The sequence below is a fragment of the Eptatretus burgeri genome, chromosome 11 (genome assembly GCF_056783735.1).
Source record: "Eptatretus burgeri isolate ZD-2024b chromosome 11, Ebu_testis_v1, whole genome shotgun sequence".
Lineage (NCBI taxonomy): Eukaryota > Metazoa > Chordata > Myxini > Myxiniformes > Myxinidae > Eptatretus > Eptatretus burgeri.
Window position 1 is genome coordinate 73513800 of NC_140971.1, and position 15852 is coordinate 73529651.

The 15852-nt window shown below is 45.5% G+C and overlaps 1 protein-coding gene across 6 annotated transcripts in view; it reads left to right on the plus strand.

The window, feature by feature from the left end:
- Positions 1-14803, plus strand: part of LOC147017376 (uncharacterized) — a 47387-nt gene extending 32584 nt beyond the window's left edge. For 4 of the 6 annotated variants that reach the window (XM_085846993.1, XM_085846988.1, XM_085846991.1 and 1 more), the window contains 5 exons: positions 846-923; positions 7658-7735; positions 10122-10199; positions 10768-10845; positions 13551-14803. In XM_085846993.1, the coding sequence (XP_085703119.1) occupies positions 846-923; positions 7658-7735; positions 10122-10199; position 10768 (235 nt within the window). In that variant the 3' untranslated portion in view covers positions 10769-10845; positions 13551-14803. Of the gene's footprint in view, positions 1-845; positions 924-7657; positions 7736-8033; positions 8550-10121; positions 10200-10767; positions 10846-11316; positions 11397-13550 lie in introns of all 6 variants that reach the window. The other 2 variants (XM_085846994.1, XM_085846992.1) reach the window with 2 other exon arrangements.
- Positions 14804-15852: the final 1049 nt, after the last annotated feature.

The window sequence follows — 15852 nt, forward strand, 5'->3', positions numbered from 1 at the left end:
GAAACAAACCAATTTGTTTGCTTCATTATAAATACCAACCTGGCTTTGCCATCTTGAAGTGCGACAAATGTGTTGATTGATGGACATTACATCTTATTTGCCATCCAAATGGTGTTTGTTTTAACAGGATATAAAATTGCCTTCAAAGTAAAAAATCTGATGTGTGATTTCAAGTCGTACATCAACCTTGCATTTGGTAGTTAAATGGTGCCAACAAAATCTATTCACCTTTTTGTATTGCTTTGTGCAATTTAAAGGTGAAGTTTCTTCCTGGAAAATGTTACCACATGAAGATTAGAAAATGTGTGTTCTTGAATTGCATTCTTTGGTGTACCTCCTTACCTGTGTTGTGGCTGAATTAACCATTTGTCATGTTTATTAAAAGTCTTACCCTGTTGGTTTTTGGATTATTGAAACCTTTGGAAAGCTATCTCAAAATAGTTTTGGCCAGACTGGGTCTCTGGGAAGGGCTGTTAGGGGCCAAGTGAGGTGAGGAACCTCCTTGTTAGGGTCACGTGGTTGTGGGTTGTTCCTCCTTTTGTGGTGCAACCTTCTACATGTTCTTAAAACGATGCAGCTTTCCCTCTTACCCCTCCTTTCTTTTCTTCTCCTTTTGGGTGGAGGTTGTGGCCTGCATATTCCCATAACTCTTCCCAAACCTATTGGGCAATTTGGAGGGAGATCTCCCATGCAGGAAACATTTCATCCACTTTGCTTTTTCTGACTTGAGCTTAATGAAAAATGGTTTTGATTTGTTTGTTTAAACATCATTAAATCAATGAATTTGTGTTCAATCATTGATATTGCTCTCGTTGATGCAAACATGTACTTTTGTTGTGAAACAGGTTTTTACTGAACCCGATCTTCAGCGACTTCAGCTTGCATCACGGACACTTGATGCTGACCAATGGATCAGGTGGAAGGTAAGCACTGGTTCAAGGTCTTCAGCATTTGTGGTGAACATATTTTGTGAAGATCTCCATGTGAATGAAAGCTTTGTATTGAGGTCTCTGCATAGTTTGCTGGTGGTTCCCATGATCATGACACAGAATGGGTTAAAGTAAATAATTATCAGTGCAATCTGATAAATTTACAATCTTTTCTGAGAATTTGATGACGGGGTCCCAGTGCAGGGCTCCTCTCCTGCTTGTTGGGGCCACGTGGTTTTGTGTTGTGCCTCCACCGTGGTGCAGCCCCCCACACCGTCATAAAGCCACGCATCTTTCCCCTTCTCCCACTTTCTTTTCACCTTGGTGGAGGAATGTTGGTGTGGTTGGGTAGAGCTTGTGGCCTGCATATTCCCATAACTCTTCCCAAGCCTATTGGGCAATTTGGAGAGAGATCAACCATGCAGGAAACATTTTTTTCCACTTTTCCTTTTCTGACGAGCAAAATATAAATGGTTTTTATTTGTTTAAGCCTGATTAAATTAATAAAATGATGTTCCATTGTTGCTTTAATTGATGAAAACGTGTACTTTTGTTGTGTAACAGGTTTTAGCTGAACCCAATCTTCAGCAACTTCAGCTTGCATCTCAGACTGTTGATGCAAATCAATGATCAGCCCAGAAGGTAGGCAACGGTTCAAGTTCTTCAACATTCTCGTTAAACATATTCTGTGAAGATCTCCAGGTGAATGTAAGCTTTGTTTCAAGATCTCCGTACGGTTTGCTGGATGTTACCATGATCTTGACAAAGAATGGGTTAAACTGAATTATCAGTGCAATCTGTTAAATTTACAATGTTTGCTGATAACTTGGTGACAGGGTCCCAGTGCAGGGCTCCTCTCCTGCTTGTTGGGGCCACGTGGTTTTGTGTTGTGCCTCCACCATGGTGCAGCCCCCCACACCCGTCATAAAGCCACGCATCTTTCCCCTTCTCCCACTTTCTTTTCACTTTGGTGGAGGAATGTTGGTGTGGTTGGGTGGAGCTTGCGGCCTGCATATTCCCATAACTCTTCCCAAGCCTATTGGGCAATTTGGAGAGAGATCTACCATGCAGGAAACATTTCATGTGCTTTGCCTTTTCTGACTTGAGCAAAATATAAATGGTTTTTATTTGTTTTAGCCTGATTAGATTAATAAAATGATGTTCCATTGTTGCTCCAATTGATGTAAACATGTACTTTTGTTGTGAAACAGGTTTTAGCTGAACCCGATCTTCAGCAACTTGAGCTTGCATCTCAGACTGTTGATGCAGATCAATGATCAGCCCAGAAGGTAGGCAATGTTTCAAGTCTTTAACATTCTCGTTCAACATATTCTGTGAAGATCTCCAGGTGAATGTAAGCTTTGTTTCAAGATCTCCGCACGGTTTACTGGAAGTTACCATGATCTTGACAAAGAATGGGTTAAACTGAATTATTATCAGTGCAATCTGTTAAATTTACAATGTTTGCTGAGAAGTTGGTGACAGGGTCCCAGTGCAGGGCTCCTCTCCTGCTTGTTGGGGCCACATGGTTTTGTGTTGTGCCTCCACCATGGTGCAGCCCCCCACACCGTCATAAAGCCACGTGTCTTTTCCCTTCTCCCTCTTTCTTTTCACCTTGGTGGAGGAATGTTGGTGTGGTTGGGTCGAGCTTGCGGCCTGCATATTCCCATAACTCTTTCTGAGCCAATTGGGCAATTTGGAGAGAGATTTCCCATGCAGGAAACAAACCAATTTGATTGCTTCATGAAAAATACCAACCTGGCTTTGCCATCTTGAAGTGAGACAAATGTGTTGATTGATGGACATTACATCTTATTTGCCATTCAAATGGTGTTTGTTTTGACAGGATATAAAATTGCCTTCAAAGTGAAAAATCTGACGTGCGATTTCAAATCGTACATCGACCTTACATCTGGTAGTTAAAAGGTGCCAACAAAATATATTCACCTTTTTGTATTGCTTTGTGCAATCTAAAGGTGAAGTTTCTTCCTGGCAAATGTTACCACATGTACAGGGTGCCCAACAGATAACCAGGAAATTTGGTACAGTTTATTTTAAACAAAACAAAACAAAAGCAAACTTAGATGTAGTGTAAAACAGACACACTTTATTATATTGTTACGAATCTCCGCCCGCCTGGCGTGCGAGTGACCGCGTTAACTAATAACGGTTGCTCGCCCACCGAACGGATAATTCAGTCGTGACTTTCTGGAACAACGCCAGAAACCAGTCACGGGTGGGTTTTTAATCCCACCACAGCCCAGTCCGTATTCTACCTCCATTCATTTCACTCCATCGCTGATCACTGCCATTCTTCTCGCTAAATCCCTGAACTACCTAGTGCTCCCTCGTCATCCCTTACACTAGGAGCACATTCCATTTAACATGACGTAGCTGAGCTGCGTCCCCTCTACACACTCAAAGTCTGTCCTTTTCTCCAAATATTATTTCCCATCCTTAATATAAACTGCAATCCCTCTTACTAATCCATTCCACGGGCCCCATGAGGACTTATCCCTGCCCCATGGAGCTGGTCTAGCTTCGCTAACCCTTCCCCCTAACTAGTTGTGTCCTGTGCCCTGGAAGGGGGTTCTTCCACCCCTTGCCCAGGAATCCTGTTCACCCGAAGCGAGGCTTGCTTTTTAAAAAAAAATTTTTTTTAAATGCGCTCACCAACGCGGCAACTCGCAACCTGCGCTCTTTTCCCCGTGACGTCGTGGCGGCTGCTCGCGCCTTGCGCACCTCATCCCTCTTGGACGGTACCATCTGGCAGGGATTTCCCCTCCTGCCGGATTCCAACCATGCGTGCAGCCATGATGTCACCCTGCGCATTCAATGCAAGCCTCGCGTTTCGAGGGGTTCCCCACGCGAACACATGTGCTCTGCTCGTCGGGGCTTCACACACGCTCGCCTGGAGAACCCTTCCAGTCCAAATTCACATCCAGCCTACCTTCTGTCCGAATGCAGGATCGGCTAATCCACCACATGCGTTTACGGACCGGGCTTCACTCTCGCAGGCGCGCACGTGGCAGCCTCGTGCGTAGCACAGCACGGACCCCGCGCGCGCTGCCGTGCAAACCCGGCGCGGTTCCCAAAACAGCTATGGCCGCTACTCGACCTTTGTCCACCGTCGGGCACCGTCGTCGTCGCACTCTCGCGCACAAACTCCCACGTGCCACGACGCTCACACACCTCGCCATGACACTCACACCGGAACATGCGGTTGCGTGTTCCCACATGCCGACCGCCATCTCCCTCACACACACGGTCTCTCACACACGGCCGTTCACTTGCACAGGGGGCTTCACTCGCACACACCTTTTCACTCGTGCTCGCCATTTCACTCGCACACGCTGTCTGTTCCACACACGGTGCTTCATCCACACACGGTGTGCTGGGAGGGACACACCTCGGCTCACTCAACCTCGCACACCATTCCACTCACACACAACCTTTCACCCATGCCATGCGTGCGTTGCAGCACACGTGTGCACCCGTCAACAGCACTCGCCCCCTCTACCTCGCAAAGCTCGACCGGACCCACCTGGTCGAGATCCGCTTCAGGGGAGCATAGTCTCCATTCATTCCTGAAGGAGGCCATCCGGCTACTTGCACCGGGTCACGACACATTCCCCGAGCTCCCCCTCATCGTCCTCCACAAACTGTGTGTGTGTGTGTGTGTGTGTGTGTGTGTGTGTGTGTGTGTGTGTGTGTGTGTGTGTGTGTGTGTGTGTGTGTGTGTGTGTGTGTGTGTGTGTGTGTGTGTGTGTGTGTGTTAGTCTTTCACCCCGTCTTTATTGTGTGGTCTCTTTTTTTCTATCTCCTGCGTCTGTTATTTCTTCTAATTCCTGCGTCTCCATTCATGTCTCTTTATTCTATTTCCTTCGTCTTTACGTGTCTCTTACACGTCTCGGTAACCCCATTTAATTTTTCCCTCCGTGTCACCGTCACTTTCTCTGCCGTAACGGGTCTCGTCCAACACGTCTCCCGTATTATTTTGTCCTCACCCGCCTCCATTGCGGGGCTGACACAGTCCACTCTCCCCCTCAGCTCGTTCGCTCGAGCACGTGGCGCTGCCACCTTGTGATCCACTGCCCGTGTTTCGCTCCTCGCAACCGCAATTATTGCCTTCGTGCCCGCCTGCAGGCATCGCCCCACGCGCTGCATCTCACCCCGCATTTTTTTCATGTCGTTTGTCATATTCGCATTCATTCTGTTATTCATCCTGCACGCATTTGTTTTTATTTCATTTGTGTTTGTTTCCATTTTATTTTCCATCCTGCATGCATTTGCATTCATTTCTGCCAGCATTGCCAATATCTGGGCCATTCCGCTCAACACAACCGATCCGTCGTCATTGGTCGCAGTTTCGCTGGGGATCGGGGAGGGATTTTGACGGAGGAGGGGAGGGGGGGGGTGTCGTACACCTCTGCCGCCGCCACACCCATTTCGGGCTCTGCGGTTGTTTGTGGGGGAAATTCATCCTGCATCATGGGAATGTCCTGCACGGGGATCTCATCCTGAGCCATGGATTCTACCATTTCTAAATCCATATCCCCCTGCTCCCGTTCGCCTTGAAACGCCATCTTGCTTCCCGGAACAATTTAAAAGCTCGTATTTGGGTGGGAATCGAGGGTCGCTCTACACACCTCTGATCCGATTCCTGTTAATTTGGTTGGAGGCGGGATGGATTTGAATCCCACACTCCTGAACACCAGTGTTACGAATCTACGCCCGCCCGGCGTGTGAGTGACCGCGTTAACGAATAACGGCCGCTCGCCCACCGAACGGACAATTCAGTCGTGACTTTCTGGAACAACGCCAGAAACCAGTCACGGGTGGGTTTTTAATCCCACCAAGGCCCAGTCCGTATTCTACCCACGCGCGACAGGGTCAATCGTCGAATATCGATATACCTAAGTATTCGCGCGGGTCACTTACCAAGGGACCGTACCTCGGCGAAGGCTTGTTTGGACACGAACCGCTTAAGCGGTTCGTTCCATTCTGGGATAACTGAGCAGGTATTATCGCCAGACCTCGCCGGACCCGATTCTATGATCGGTATTCAAAAACCAACTAGTATTCTGAAAAACAATATGGCACTTCAATGGGGAAAGAGAGGACACGACAAACGGGTTAACATTCACACAAGGACATTTATTTATAAAATGACGTAAACAGGGAGGCACGTATGCAATCAATAGGGGAAGGGGACAAGACACGAGCAAGGTAAAAACACTACGACCGTTTATGGTTATTATTTACAGGCACTAAACAGTTCTATTTGTCGGGACTCGGCGCCACATCATTCACTCAAAAGAAAATAAGAAAAGACCACCCTCAGACAAGGGGGTCAGTCGGCCTTTATGGCACGGGACTTTGCAGACCGAACGAGTCCCACGAGACCGTTGCAGGTTACCTGCACCCTCGTGGTGCCTTCATGGGGCGAGTCGCGACGTCCCGTCCCCACGGCAGCTATTCGCGCTTCGCGCACCTTCCCCGTGGCAGGCGAGCTCTCTCCAGCTCTCCCCACACAAACGTGCAGGCTTGTGCGACACGGCAGGCAGGGTTGTGCCTCCAGCCCGCATCTCCTTCTCGACGCCCAGACCTCCCCCGACTGACTGCTCCAAGCTCCTGACTCTGACACGAGCCCAGACCTCCACGCAGCTCCTTGGCTTCTCCGAACCCCGACAGACACTCTTCCACCCGACCGACCTGACACTTGGCGCTCTGCGTGCCCTTTTATTCCCCTGGCGCCCCACCCCTCCCTTCGCTGGGAGGGGGGGGGTGATCATTCCAACAGAGATCGGCTGGATTAGTTGTTGTTTCCCAACCGTCAATCTTGTTTACCAGAGAAATCGGGGCGGGAGTTGTTTCCCTTTGGTGTTTGTGGAGATGTCGGCGGTTGTGGAGAAGTTGGTTGTGGTTGTTGTGGCTGGCGATGTGGATGGTCCAAAATAACGATAGCAAAGAATAAAGGCTAACTGAAGATTCACAGCCCTGCCCACACGAATAATACTCATTAAACAACGGTGGGGAAATCTAACTGAACACACACTTAGCAATATAACTGAACTCAGGACCTATATGGTGGTTAATTGATATGGTAAAATGCGGAAAAATGAATCTCAAATTTCCTGGTTTTCTGTGGGGCATCCTGTAGATTAGAAAATGTGTGTTCTTGAATTGCATTCGTTGCTATATCTCCTTATTTGTGTTGTGGCCAATGTATTGACCAATTGTCATGTTAATTAAAAGTATTACCCTGTCAGTTTTTGGATTGTTGAAACCTTTGGAAAGCTATCTCAAAACAGTTTAGGCCAGACTGGGTCTCTGGGAAGGACTGTTAAGGGCCACGTGAGGTGAGGAACCTCCCTGTTTGGGTCACGTGGTTGTGGGTTGTACCTCCTTTGTGGTGCAACTTTCTACATGTTCTTAAAACCATGCATCCTTCCCTCTTGCCCCTCCTTTCTTTTCTTCTCCTTTTGGGGAGGAGTTGGGTGGAGGTTGTGGCCTGCACATTCCCATAACTCTTCCCAAGCCAATTGAAAAATTTGGAGGGAGATCTTCCATGCAGGAAACATTTCATCCACTTTGCTTTTTCTGACTTGAGCTTAATAAAAAATTGTTTTGATTTGTTTGTTTAAACCTCATTCAATCAATAAAATTGTGTTAAATCGTTGATATTGCTGTTGTTGATGTAAACATTTATTTTTGTTGTGAAACAGGTTTTGGCTGCACTCGATCTTCAGCGACTTCAGCTTGCATCTCAGACTGTTGATGCTGATCAATGATCAGCCCAGAAGGTAGGCAACAGTTCAAGTTCTTTAACATTCTCGTTAAACATATTGTTACGTTTGAGGGGGGGGGTATGCATTCAAAGGGTAATTAGGATGTTTAATTAGGTATGCCATGCTGTTCGAGTTTACCAGGATCTCGATGTAATAAGTAGCGATTCAGTGGTGATAAGTTGTATAGTAAATGTTCATTTCTTCAAGGGGGAAATGATAAATGTCACGTAATTAGATAGGGACACGGGATAGGGTAAGTGTGTCTGCGTAAACCCCTTTTGGTATTCTCTGAAGACTGGCCGTGACGTCACAGGACAGTGCAGCGGATGGCTCCGCCCCGTGATCACGATTGGCGGAAGGCGATGGCGGTGGGCCAATAAACGGCTCGATTGGGAGTGACGAGGACGAAGGATAAAAAGGTTCTGTTCGGGGTCGAACAGGAAGAAGAAGAAGATTACAAACAGAACGATCGTGTTTTTTTTTGGTGTGGAAGCTGTGGCGGCAGAGAGCGTCCTGGTTGCTGTGCTGAGTCAATCGTGCTCTTGATCGTGTCTGGGAGCCTTGCCGAGCCTCGCCTCGGTTGGCTCTGGGGTTCTGCTGACTCGGAGTACGGGGTCGGGCATCGGGCGGACCTGCCTCCCTCTCCTGCTCGTGGCTTGGCGCGGGAGCTGGTTCCCTGGCCGCTGTGGGCGGACTTGGGCCAAGACCAGGAGGTCGACAGCACCGCAGTTTCTCCTGCCCCCCCCTGGCGAGAGCAAGGCAGGCTCGTCCGGCGCCGATCCAGGGACAGTTGCGTCAACACCACGGTCCAACCTGACCACCAGAGATAGTTACGTTTTGTGTGTGTGTGTGTGTGTGTGTTTGGCGCCTTAGAGGGATTGAGAACTGTATATTCATTGGAATTGTCTGTGTTTTTCCCCACGCCCGATCCCACACCATCCCGTCGAATCGCCCCGGATCCCTCTTCTTGCTGAGTCTTGTTATTTCTAGTAATAATAAAAAAGGAATAAACATCATCAACTCAGTGAAAAGTGACTCGTGCCACCTTCCTCGTCCCGTTTGTGGTAGAGCGATTAGAACCGCCATGTTTGGGTTATAAACAAATAAATGGCCTCCATCGTTTCGGCTCATTCTACGTTGGCGGGACTGTTCAAGTCCCGTGGACGTCACAATATTCTGTGAAGATCTCCAGGTGAATAAGCTTTGTTTCAAGATCTCCACATGGTTTACTGGAAGTTACCATGATCTTGACAAAGAATGGGTTAAACTGAATTATCAGTGCAATCTGTTAAATTTACAATGTTTGCTGATAACTTAGTGACGGGGTCCCAGTGCAGGGCTCCTCTCCTGTTTGGGGCCACGTGGTTATGGGTTGTACCTCCAAGTGGTGCAGCCCCCCGCACCGTCATAAAGCCACGCATCATTCCCCTTCTCCCTCTTTCTTTTCACCTTGGTGGAGGAATGTTGGTGTGGTTGGGTCGAGCTTGCAGCCTGCATATTCCCATAACTCTTTCTGAGCCTATTGGGCAATTTGGAGAGAGATTTACCATGCAGGAAACAAACCAATTTGTTTGCTTCATTATAAATACCAACTTGGATTTGCCATTTTGAAGTGAGACAAATGTGTTGATTGATGGACATTACATCTTATTTGCCATCCAAATGGTGTTTGTTTTAACAGGATATAAAATTGCCTTCAAAGTAAAAAATCTGACGTGTGATTTCAAGTCGTACATCGACCTTACATTTGGTAGTTAAATGGTGCCAACAAAATCTATTCACCTTTTTGTATTACTTTCTGCAACTTAAATGTGAAGTTTCTTCCTGGCAAATGTTACCACATGAAGATTAGAAAATGTGTGTTCTTGAATTGCTTTCTTTGGTGTACCTCCTTACCTGTGTTGTGGCCGATGTATTGACCAAGTGTCATGTTAATTAAAAGTATTACCCTGTCGGTTTTTGGATTGTTGAAACCTTTGGAAAGCTATCTCAAAATAGTTTAGGCCAAACTGGGTCTCTGGGAAGGGCTCCTCACCTCCCTGTTGGTGTCACGTGATTGTGGGTTGTACCTCCTTTGTGGTGCAACTTTCTACATGTTCTTGAAACCATGCATCTGTCCCTCTTGCCCCTCTTTTCTTTTCTTCTCCTTTTGAGGGGTTGGGGTCAGAGTTGGGTGGAGGTTGTGGCCTGCATATTCCCATAACTCTTTCCAAGCCTATTCGGCAATTTGGAGGGAGATCTACTGTGCAGGAAACATTTCATCCACTTTGCATTTTCTGGCTTGAGCTTAATGAAAAATGGTTTTTATTTGTTTATTTAAACGTCATTAAATCAATGAATTTGTGTTCAATCGTTGATATTGCTCTCGTTGATGTAAACATGTACTTTTGTTGTGAAACAGGTTTTGGCTGAACCTGATCTTCAGCGACTTCAGCTTGCATCACAGACACTTGATGCTGATCAATGGATCAGGTAGATGGTAAGCACTGGTTCAAGGTCTTTAACATTCTCGTTAAACAAATTCTGTGACGATGTCCATGTGAATGTAATCTTTGTGTTCAGATCTCCGCACAGTTTCCTGGTAATTACCATGATCTTTAAACAAAATGGGTTAAACTAAATTATCAGTGCAATCTGTTAAATTTACAATGTTTGCTGAGAAGTTGGTGACGGGGTCCCAGTGCAGGGCTCCTCTCCTGCTTGTTGGGGCCACGTGGTTTTGTGTTGTGCCTCCACCGTGGTGCAGCAACCCACACCGTCATAAAGCCACGTGTCTTTTCCCTTCTCCCTCTTTCTTTTCACCTTGGTGGAGGAATGTTGGTGTGGTTGGGTAGAGCTTGCGGCCTGCATATTCCCATAACTCTTCCCGAGCCTATTGGGCAATTTGGAGAGAGATCTACCATGCAGGAAACATTTTATCCGTTTTGCCTTTTCTGACTTGAGTAAAATATAAATGGTTTTTATTTGTTTTAGCCTGATTAAATTGATAAAATGTTGTTCCATTGTTGATCTAATTGATGTAAACATGTACTTTTGTTGTGAAACAGATTTTAGCTGAACCTGATCTTCAGCAACTTGAGCTTGCATCTCAGACTGTTGATGCTGATCAATGATCAGCCCAGAAGGTAGGCAACGGTTCAAGTTCTTTAACATTCTCGTTCAACATATTCTGTGAAGATCTCCAGGTGAATGTAAGCTTTGTTTCAAGATCTCCGTACGGTTTACTGGAAGTTTCCATGATATTGACCAAGAATGGGTTAAACTGAATTATTGGTGCAATCTGTTAAATTTACAGCCCTCCACAGTCATAAAGCCATGCATCTTTCCCCTTCTCCCTCTTTCTTTTCACCTTGGTGGAGGAATGTTGGTGTTGGGTGGAGCTTGTGGCCTGTATATTCCCATAACTCTTCCTGAGCCTTTTGGGCAATTTGGAGGGAGATTTGCCATGCAGGAAACATTTCATCTGCAATGTGTTTTCTGACTTGAGCATAATAAAAATGGTTTTGATTTGTTTAAACTTCATTGAATCAATAAAATGGTTTTCAAATGTTGATACTGCTCTCGTTGATGTAAACATGTACTTTTGTTGTGAAACGGGTTTTGGTTGAACCTGATCTTAAGCGACTTGAGCTTGCATCATGAACACGGTTGATGCCAATCATGATCAGCCCAGAAGGTAGGCACCGGTTCAAGTCCTTTATCATTCTCAGTAAACATCGTTACGAATTCGCGCCCACCAGCGTGCGAACGACCGCTTTTCACTAATAGAAGCCGCTGCCCCACCGGACGGACAATTCAGTCGTGACCTTCCGGAACCCTGTCACGGGTGAGTCTTCAACCCCACCACGGCCTAGCTAATTTTCTACCCGCGCAAAATAAGGTCAATCGCCGAATATCGATATACCTAAGAACCTGCGCGGGTAGCCTACCGGGAGACCGTACCTCGGCACAGGTCGGCTTGGACAAGAACCGCTCAAGCGGTCCGTTCCGTTCTGCAGTGATAACCGAGTGGGTATTCTCGCCAGATCCGATTCTATTTAACGGGTATTTTAAACCCAACTAATATTCTGAGATGCAATATGGCGTTCCAATGGCAGAAAAAGACACGACGAACTGGAAACAATCACACATATAGCTATGCAATCAATGCAGGTATTCAAGAACACGTATACAGGCAAACAATCATGCACAGAATGAGGACAAAGATACGAGCAAGGTGAAAGCACTACGACCGTCTATCAGCAATTATCTAGTCACGTAACAGTTTTTACTTACAGGACATGGCGCCGCCAACATTCATTCAAAAGAAAGGAAAAAGGCCGTCCTCAAAGATGAGGGCGCCAGACAGGGTCCGTAGACCTTTATGGTGTGGACCCTGGTTGACCGAACGGACCCCGCGAGACTGTTGCACGTTACCTGCACCCTTGTGGTGCAATGGTGGGCTTGCTCTCTCCGGCGCTCTCCTCCCGGGTGCACAGGCTGCGTGGCAGAGCTGCAAAGCGGCACCTCCAGTCCGCGTCCTTCGCGCCTCGACCCGGACCACCGCACACAACACACATGACTTGGCGTGCTCAAGGAGAAGGCACCACCTCGACGACGACGAAACCACCAATGCACATGAAGACCCCCAGTGAACCACCACGAAGATGACAAAAAGCCCCCAACTGGTGTCCTGCGCGCCCTTATATCCCCCAGTTCCAATGCCTCGCTCCGCCCCTCCTTCCAGCTCCTGCGGGAAGCTTCCAGAAAAGGGGTGCCCTCCCGCCCTCTCGCCTCGCGGGGGCCGAGAGAATCATTCTTAGCACAGGTCCAGGGAGATTCATTCTCCCAAAATCAGGCCTCTCCTTCACATGACCTTTGTCCTCTGGTTAGAATCGCACTTCCCCCACACAAAAGCGCGGAAAAATCCGCGTGCCACCGATAGAGAGTTGTGGTTTGGTTTGTGGAGAAGGGGATCGGCGGTTTGCGTTGCGGGGAAGGTGGTTAGGTGATGGACGTAATTGTGGTTGGCGTTTGTTAAGCGGTTGATGAGAGTGATGTTGGTTGTTGGTCCAAAATTACGATAGTAAAGGAAAACGGCTATCTCAAAGGATCACAGCCCTGTGACACAAATAATCCCATAAAACAATGGTGGGAAAATCTCACTGAACTACGGACCTTTATGGTGTTCTGCGAATTTCCACAGCCGTAACAATATTCTGTGAAGATCTCCAGGCGAATTCCTCCATCTACCCCCACAACAGTAACACGTATGTGTGTATATATATATGTGTGTGTGTGTGTGTGTGTGTGTGTGTGTGTGTGTGTGTGTGTGTGTGTGTGTGTGTGTGTGTGTGTGTGTGTGTGTGTGTGTGTGTGTGTGTGTGTGTGTGTGTGTGTGTGTGTGTGTGTGTGTGTGTATATATATATATATGTATGTATATGTATGTATGTATATGTATGTATATATATATATATAATGTATATAATGTATATATAATGTATATATTGTATATATATATATAATGTGTGTATATATATATATATAATGTATATAATGTATTTGCTAAAGTTGAATCTGAAAATTCATTTTTTCCTGCTTGGTTTCCATGAAACCAATGGCAGCTGAAGGTGTTTGGTTTGTCAGGGATTGCTTAACTTGTTGAATGTACTGTTGGATAGATTTGGTGAACCTTTAGGCAAATGGCAGTCTCTTCACTTTAGATCTGTATTTTTGGATTTTGCTGAATCGTCCCCCTCATGCTTGGCAAAGACACTTTCGCATTGCCCTGAATTTAGTGGAACATCCTTACTGTAATCCCTTTCCTTTCCTTTCCTTTTTTCCTTGCAGGTTATGAAGCAGAGGTGAGGCGAATCCTGCATCTCATTCCTGTGCCTCCACATTTGTGCCGTTTTGGAACAGTTATGATTATTTCGCAGGGGTGTTTTGTTTGGAGGAGTCAATGCAAGGAAAGGTGGTGGCCACAGACATTGGATGGATTTTAACTCCAATTGAAGTTTCAAAAGCCATAGTGGGAATGGAGGGGTATATTGAGTGTCAGTAGAATTACACACTTTGTGGGCCTGATGGCCAACTCTTACATTTAAGTTGATAGTTCGTTTGTCGTTGGTGAAACCTGAGACTTGTGGAACATCTTGTTTGCAGTCATGGTGATGCTTTAGTTGAGAGGATTCCATTGGAAACGTAATTATCCATGTCTTCTGTTACATTTGCTTTTCTGTAAAACAAACAGCTGCAATTGGTGATAATTTGACATGTATTAGTTATACTGATTAAAACTATAATTGCTGGGAAACATCAGTGTTTCAATTACTTCATGACAACATTTAACGAGATATTCTTATTTAGTTCACAACTTAAAGAATATATGTGCATAGCTTTGTGTGTTCAAGGCATTGAAAACAACTGGGTCTTGTGAATGGCACCAGTCTGGATGTAAGAATGTACTGTCTGTTTTTATCAATACTGAGAACATGCTGCAGTAATTAGTTGCTTCTTTGATCTGGGCAACTGTCAACTTCTGAACTGTTTTTCCTCTTTGGGTGCTCTCCTTACTGGTTTGTTCCTATGTCAACTCCAGACCTTTATCTGCCAGGACCACTAAATACTTTATCATTGTCAAAAAAAAATTTCCATTCCCAGTGAGAAAAGTTAATTATACCCAGTGGCATCTGACAAAGCCTTAAATTGCTCCTTCACAGACAAAAGGCTGGCCACAGCTATTTCTCTTTTATCCTTTTCATCTATTCCCCCCCACTTGGATATATCAGGCTTGAGCTCGGGCATTTATTGAGAGAAGTTCATTGATGGTGGTTTTATATTTCTCCCGTTCCTAAGTATTAAAGATTCTCTTGGGTTGAACCTGAATGGAAATTGAAGTTTCTTCCATGATAGCGATTGATTTTTTTTTTCCATGATTGTGGAAGAGAATTTGCCTTTAAATGGGGGATGGGGGGGGCCTTGAATGTCAATTGTAAGTGTCATGTTTTCATGATTTATTGTGGCCATCCCTACCTTGTTTCCATACTTTTTGGCATACCAGCCTGACACTTTTGCATTAAAAAAAAAAATTTACTCACCAACTTTCTTTGTCTTGCACTTCCATGAGTTGGTGAAAAACTGCATGGCGATGTGCATGCAAGCTTTCTGTAGAGAGAGGTTCCTGCACTCTGCACCTGCAATTATGTCTGGCAACTGGTTGTAAGACCAATATTCCACCTTCACCACCTGTCCATGGTTTTCTATTGGTGGATTGCATGTTAAGCTGTTAACCAAGCCCATTTACATGTGATTGGCCCATCGTGAATTGTTGCAAGGACAAACCTCAATCCCATTTGGTCACATTCTCACCTTTCTGTTGGCTTCGTTGGTTGTTCTTTCGATCAAATGTCGGATCTTACTTTCCAAACAGATGTCTGCAATAAACTTTTTATAATTTCACAAGAAGTCCAAAAATTACCTGCTCACCAATTTGCTAAAGTGTCAGCTGTGACATTACTGACAGTCAGCCATCTGCTTTTTTATGTGCTGTGGTGTTCACAATGGACTTGCATCACCATATCGTGTCATGAATTTTAGCTGATAACAAATAAATCAATAAAATTAAAAATAACTTCCACATGATTTTGAACATCTTGGATTTACCCAAAATTGTCAAGCATAGCAATTTCCTTTTTTGGGTTGCTTGGGTTACTTTTGTGCATTTCAGTGTTTTATCTCATGGAGCACAAAGCAAGGTTATGCAATTTCATCGGGCTGTGTGCAGACATCTGATCAAAAAACTTTGTCGCCTTTTTATGTGGAACACCAACCTGCAGTTTAGCAGTACTTTGGCAAATTGTACGGAATTGTCCCGAGCACGCACAGTACGGTAATCGTTTTCGGACTTCAGTCAAAATAGAAAATCATTCCACAGGATGTGATAATGCATCCAGAATTAATACGCTGTGGTATAAAAGACTGCACCAACTCTGATAAACCTTAATATTCCACAGCCAAAATCTTTTGAATTACAGACTTGAACATCAACACAAGTCACCTTGTTAGCACTTTCAAAAACCTTCAGTTTTGCAGTACTTGGACAATATTATACCACCTCAACCTATCAAATTTCCTTGATGTGTTCTATGTT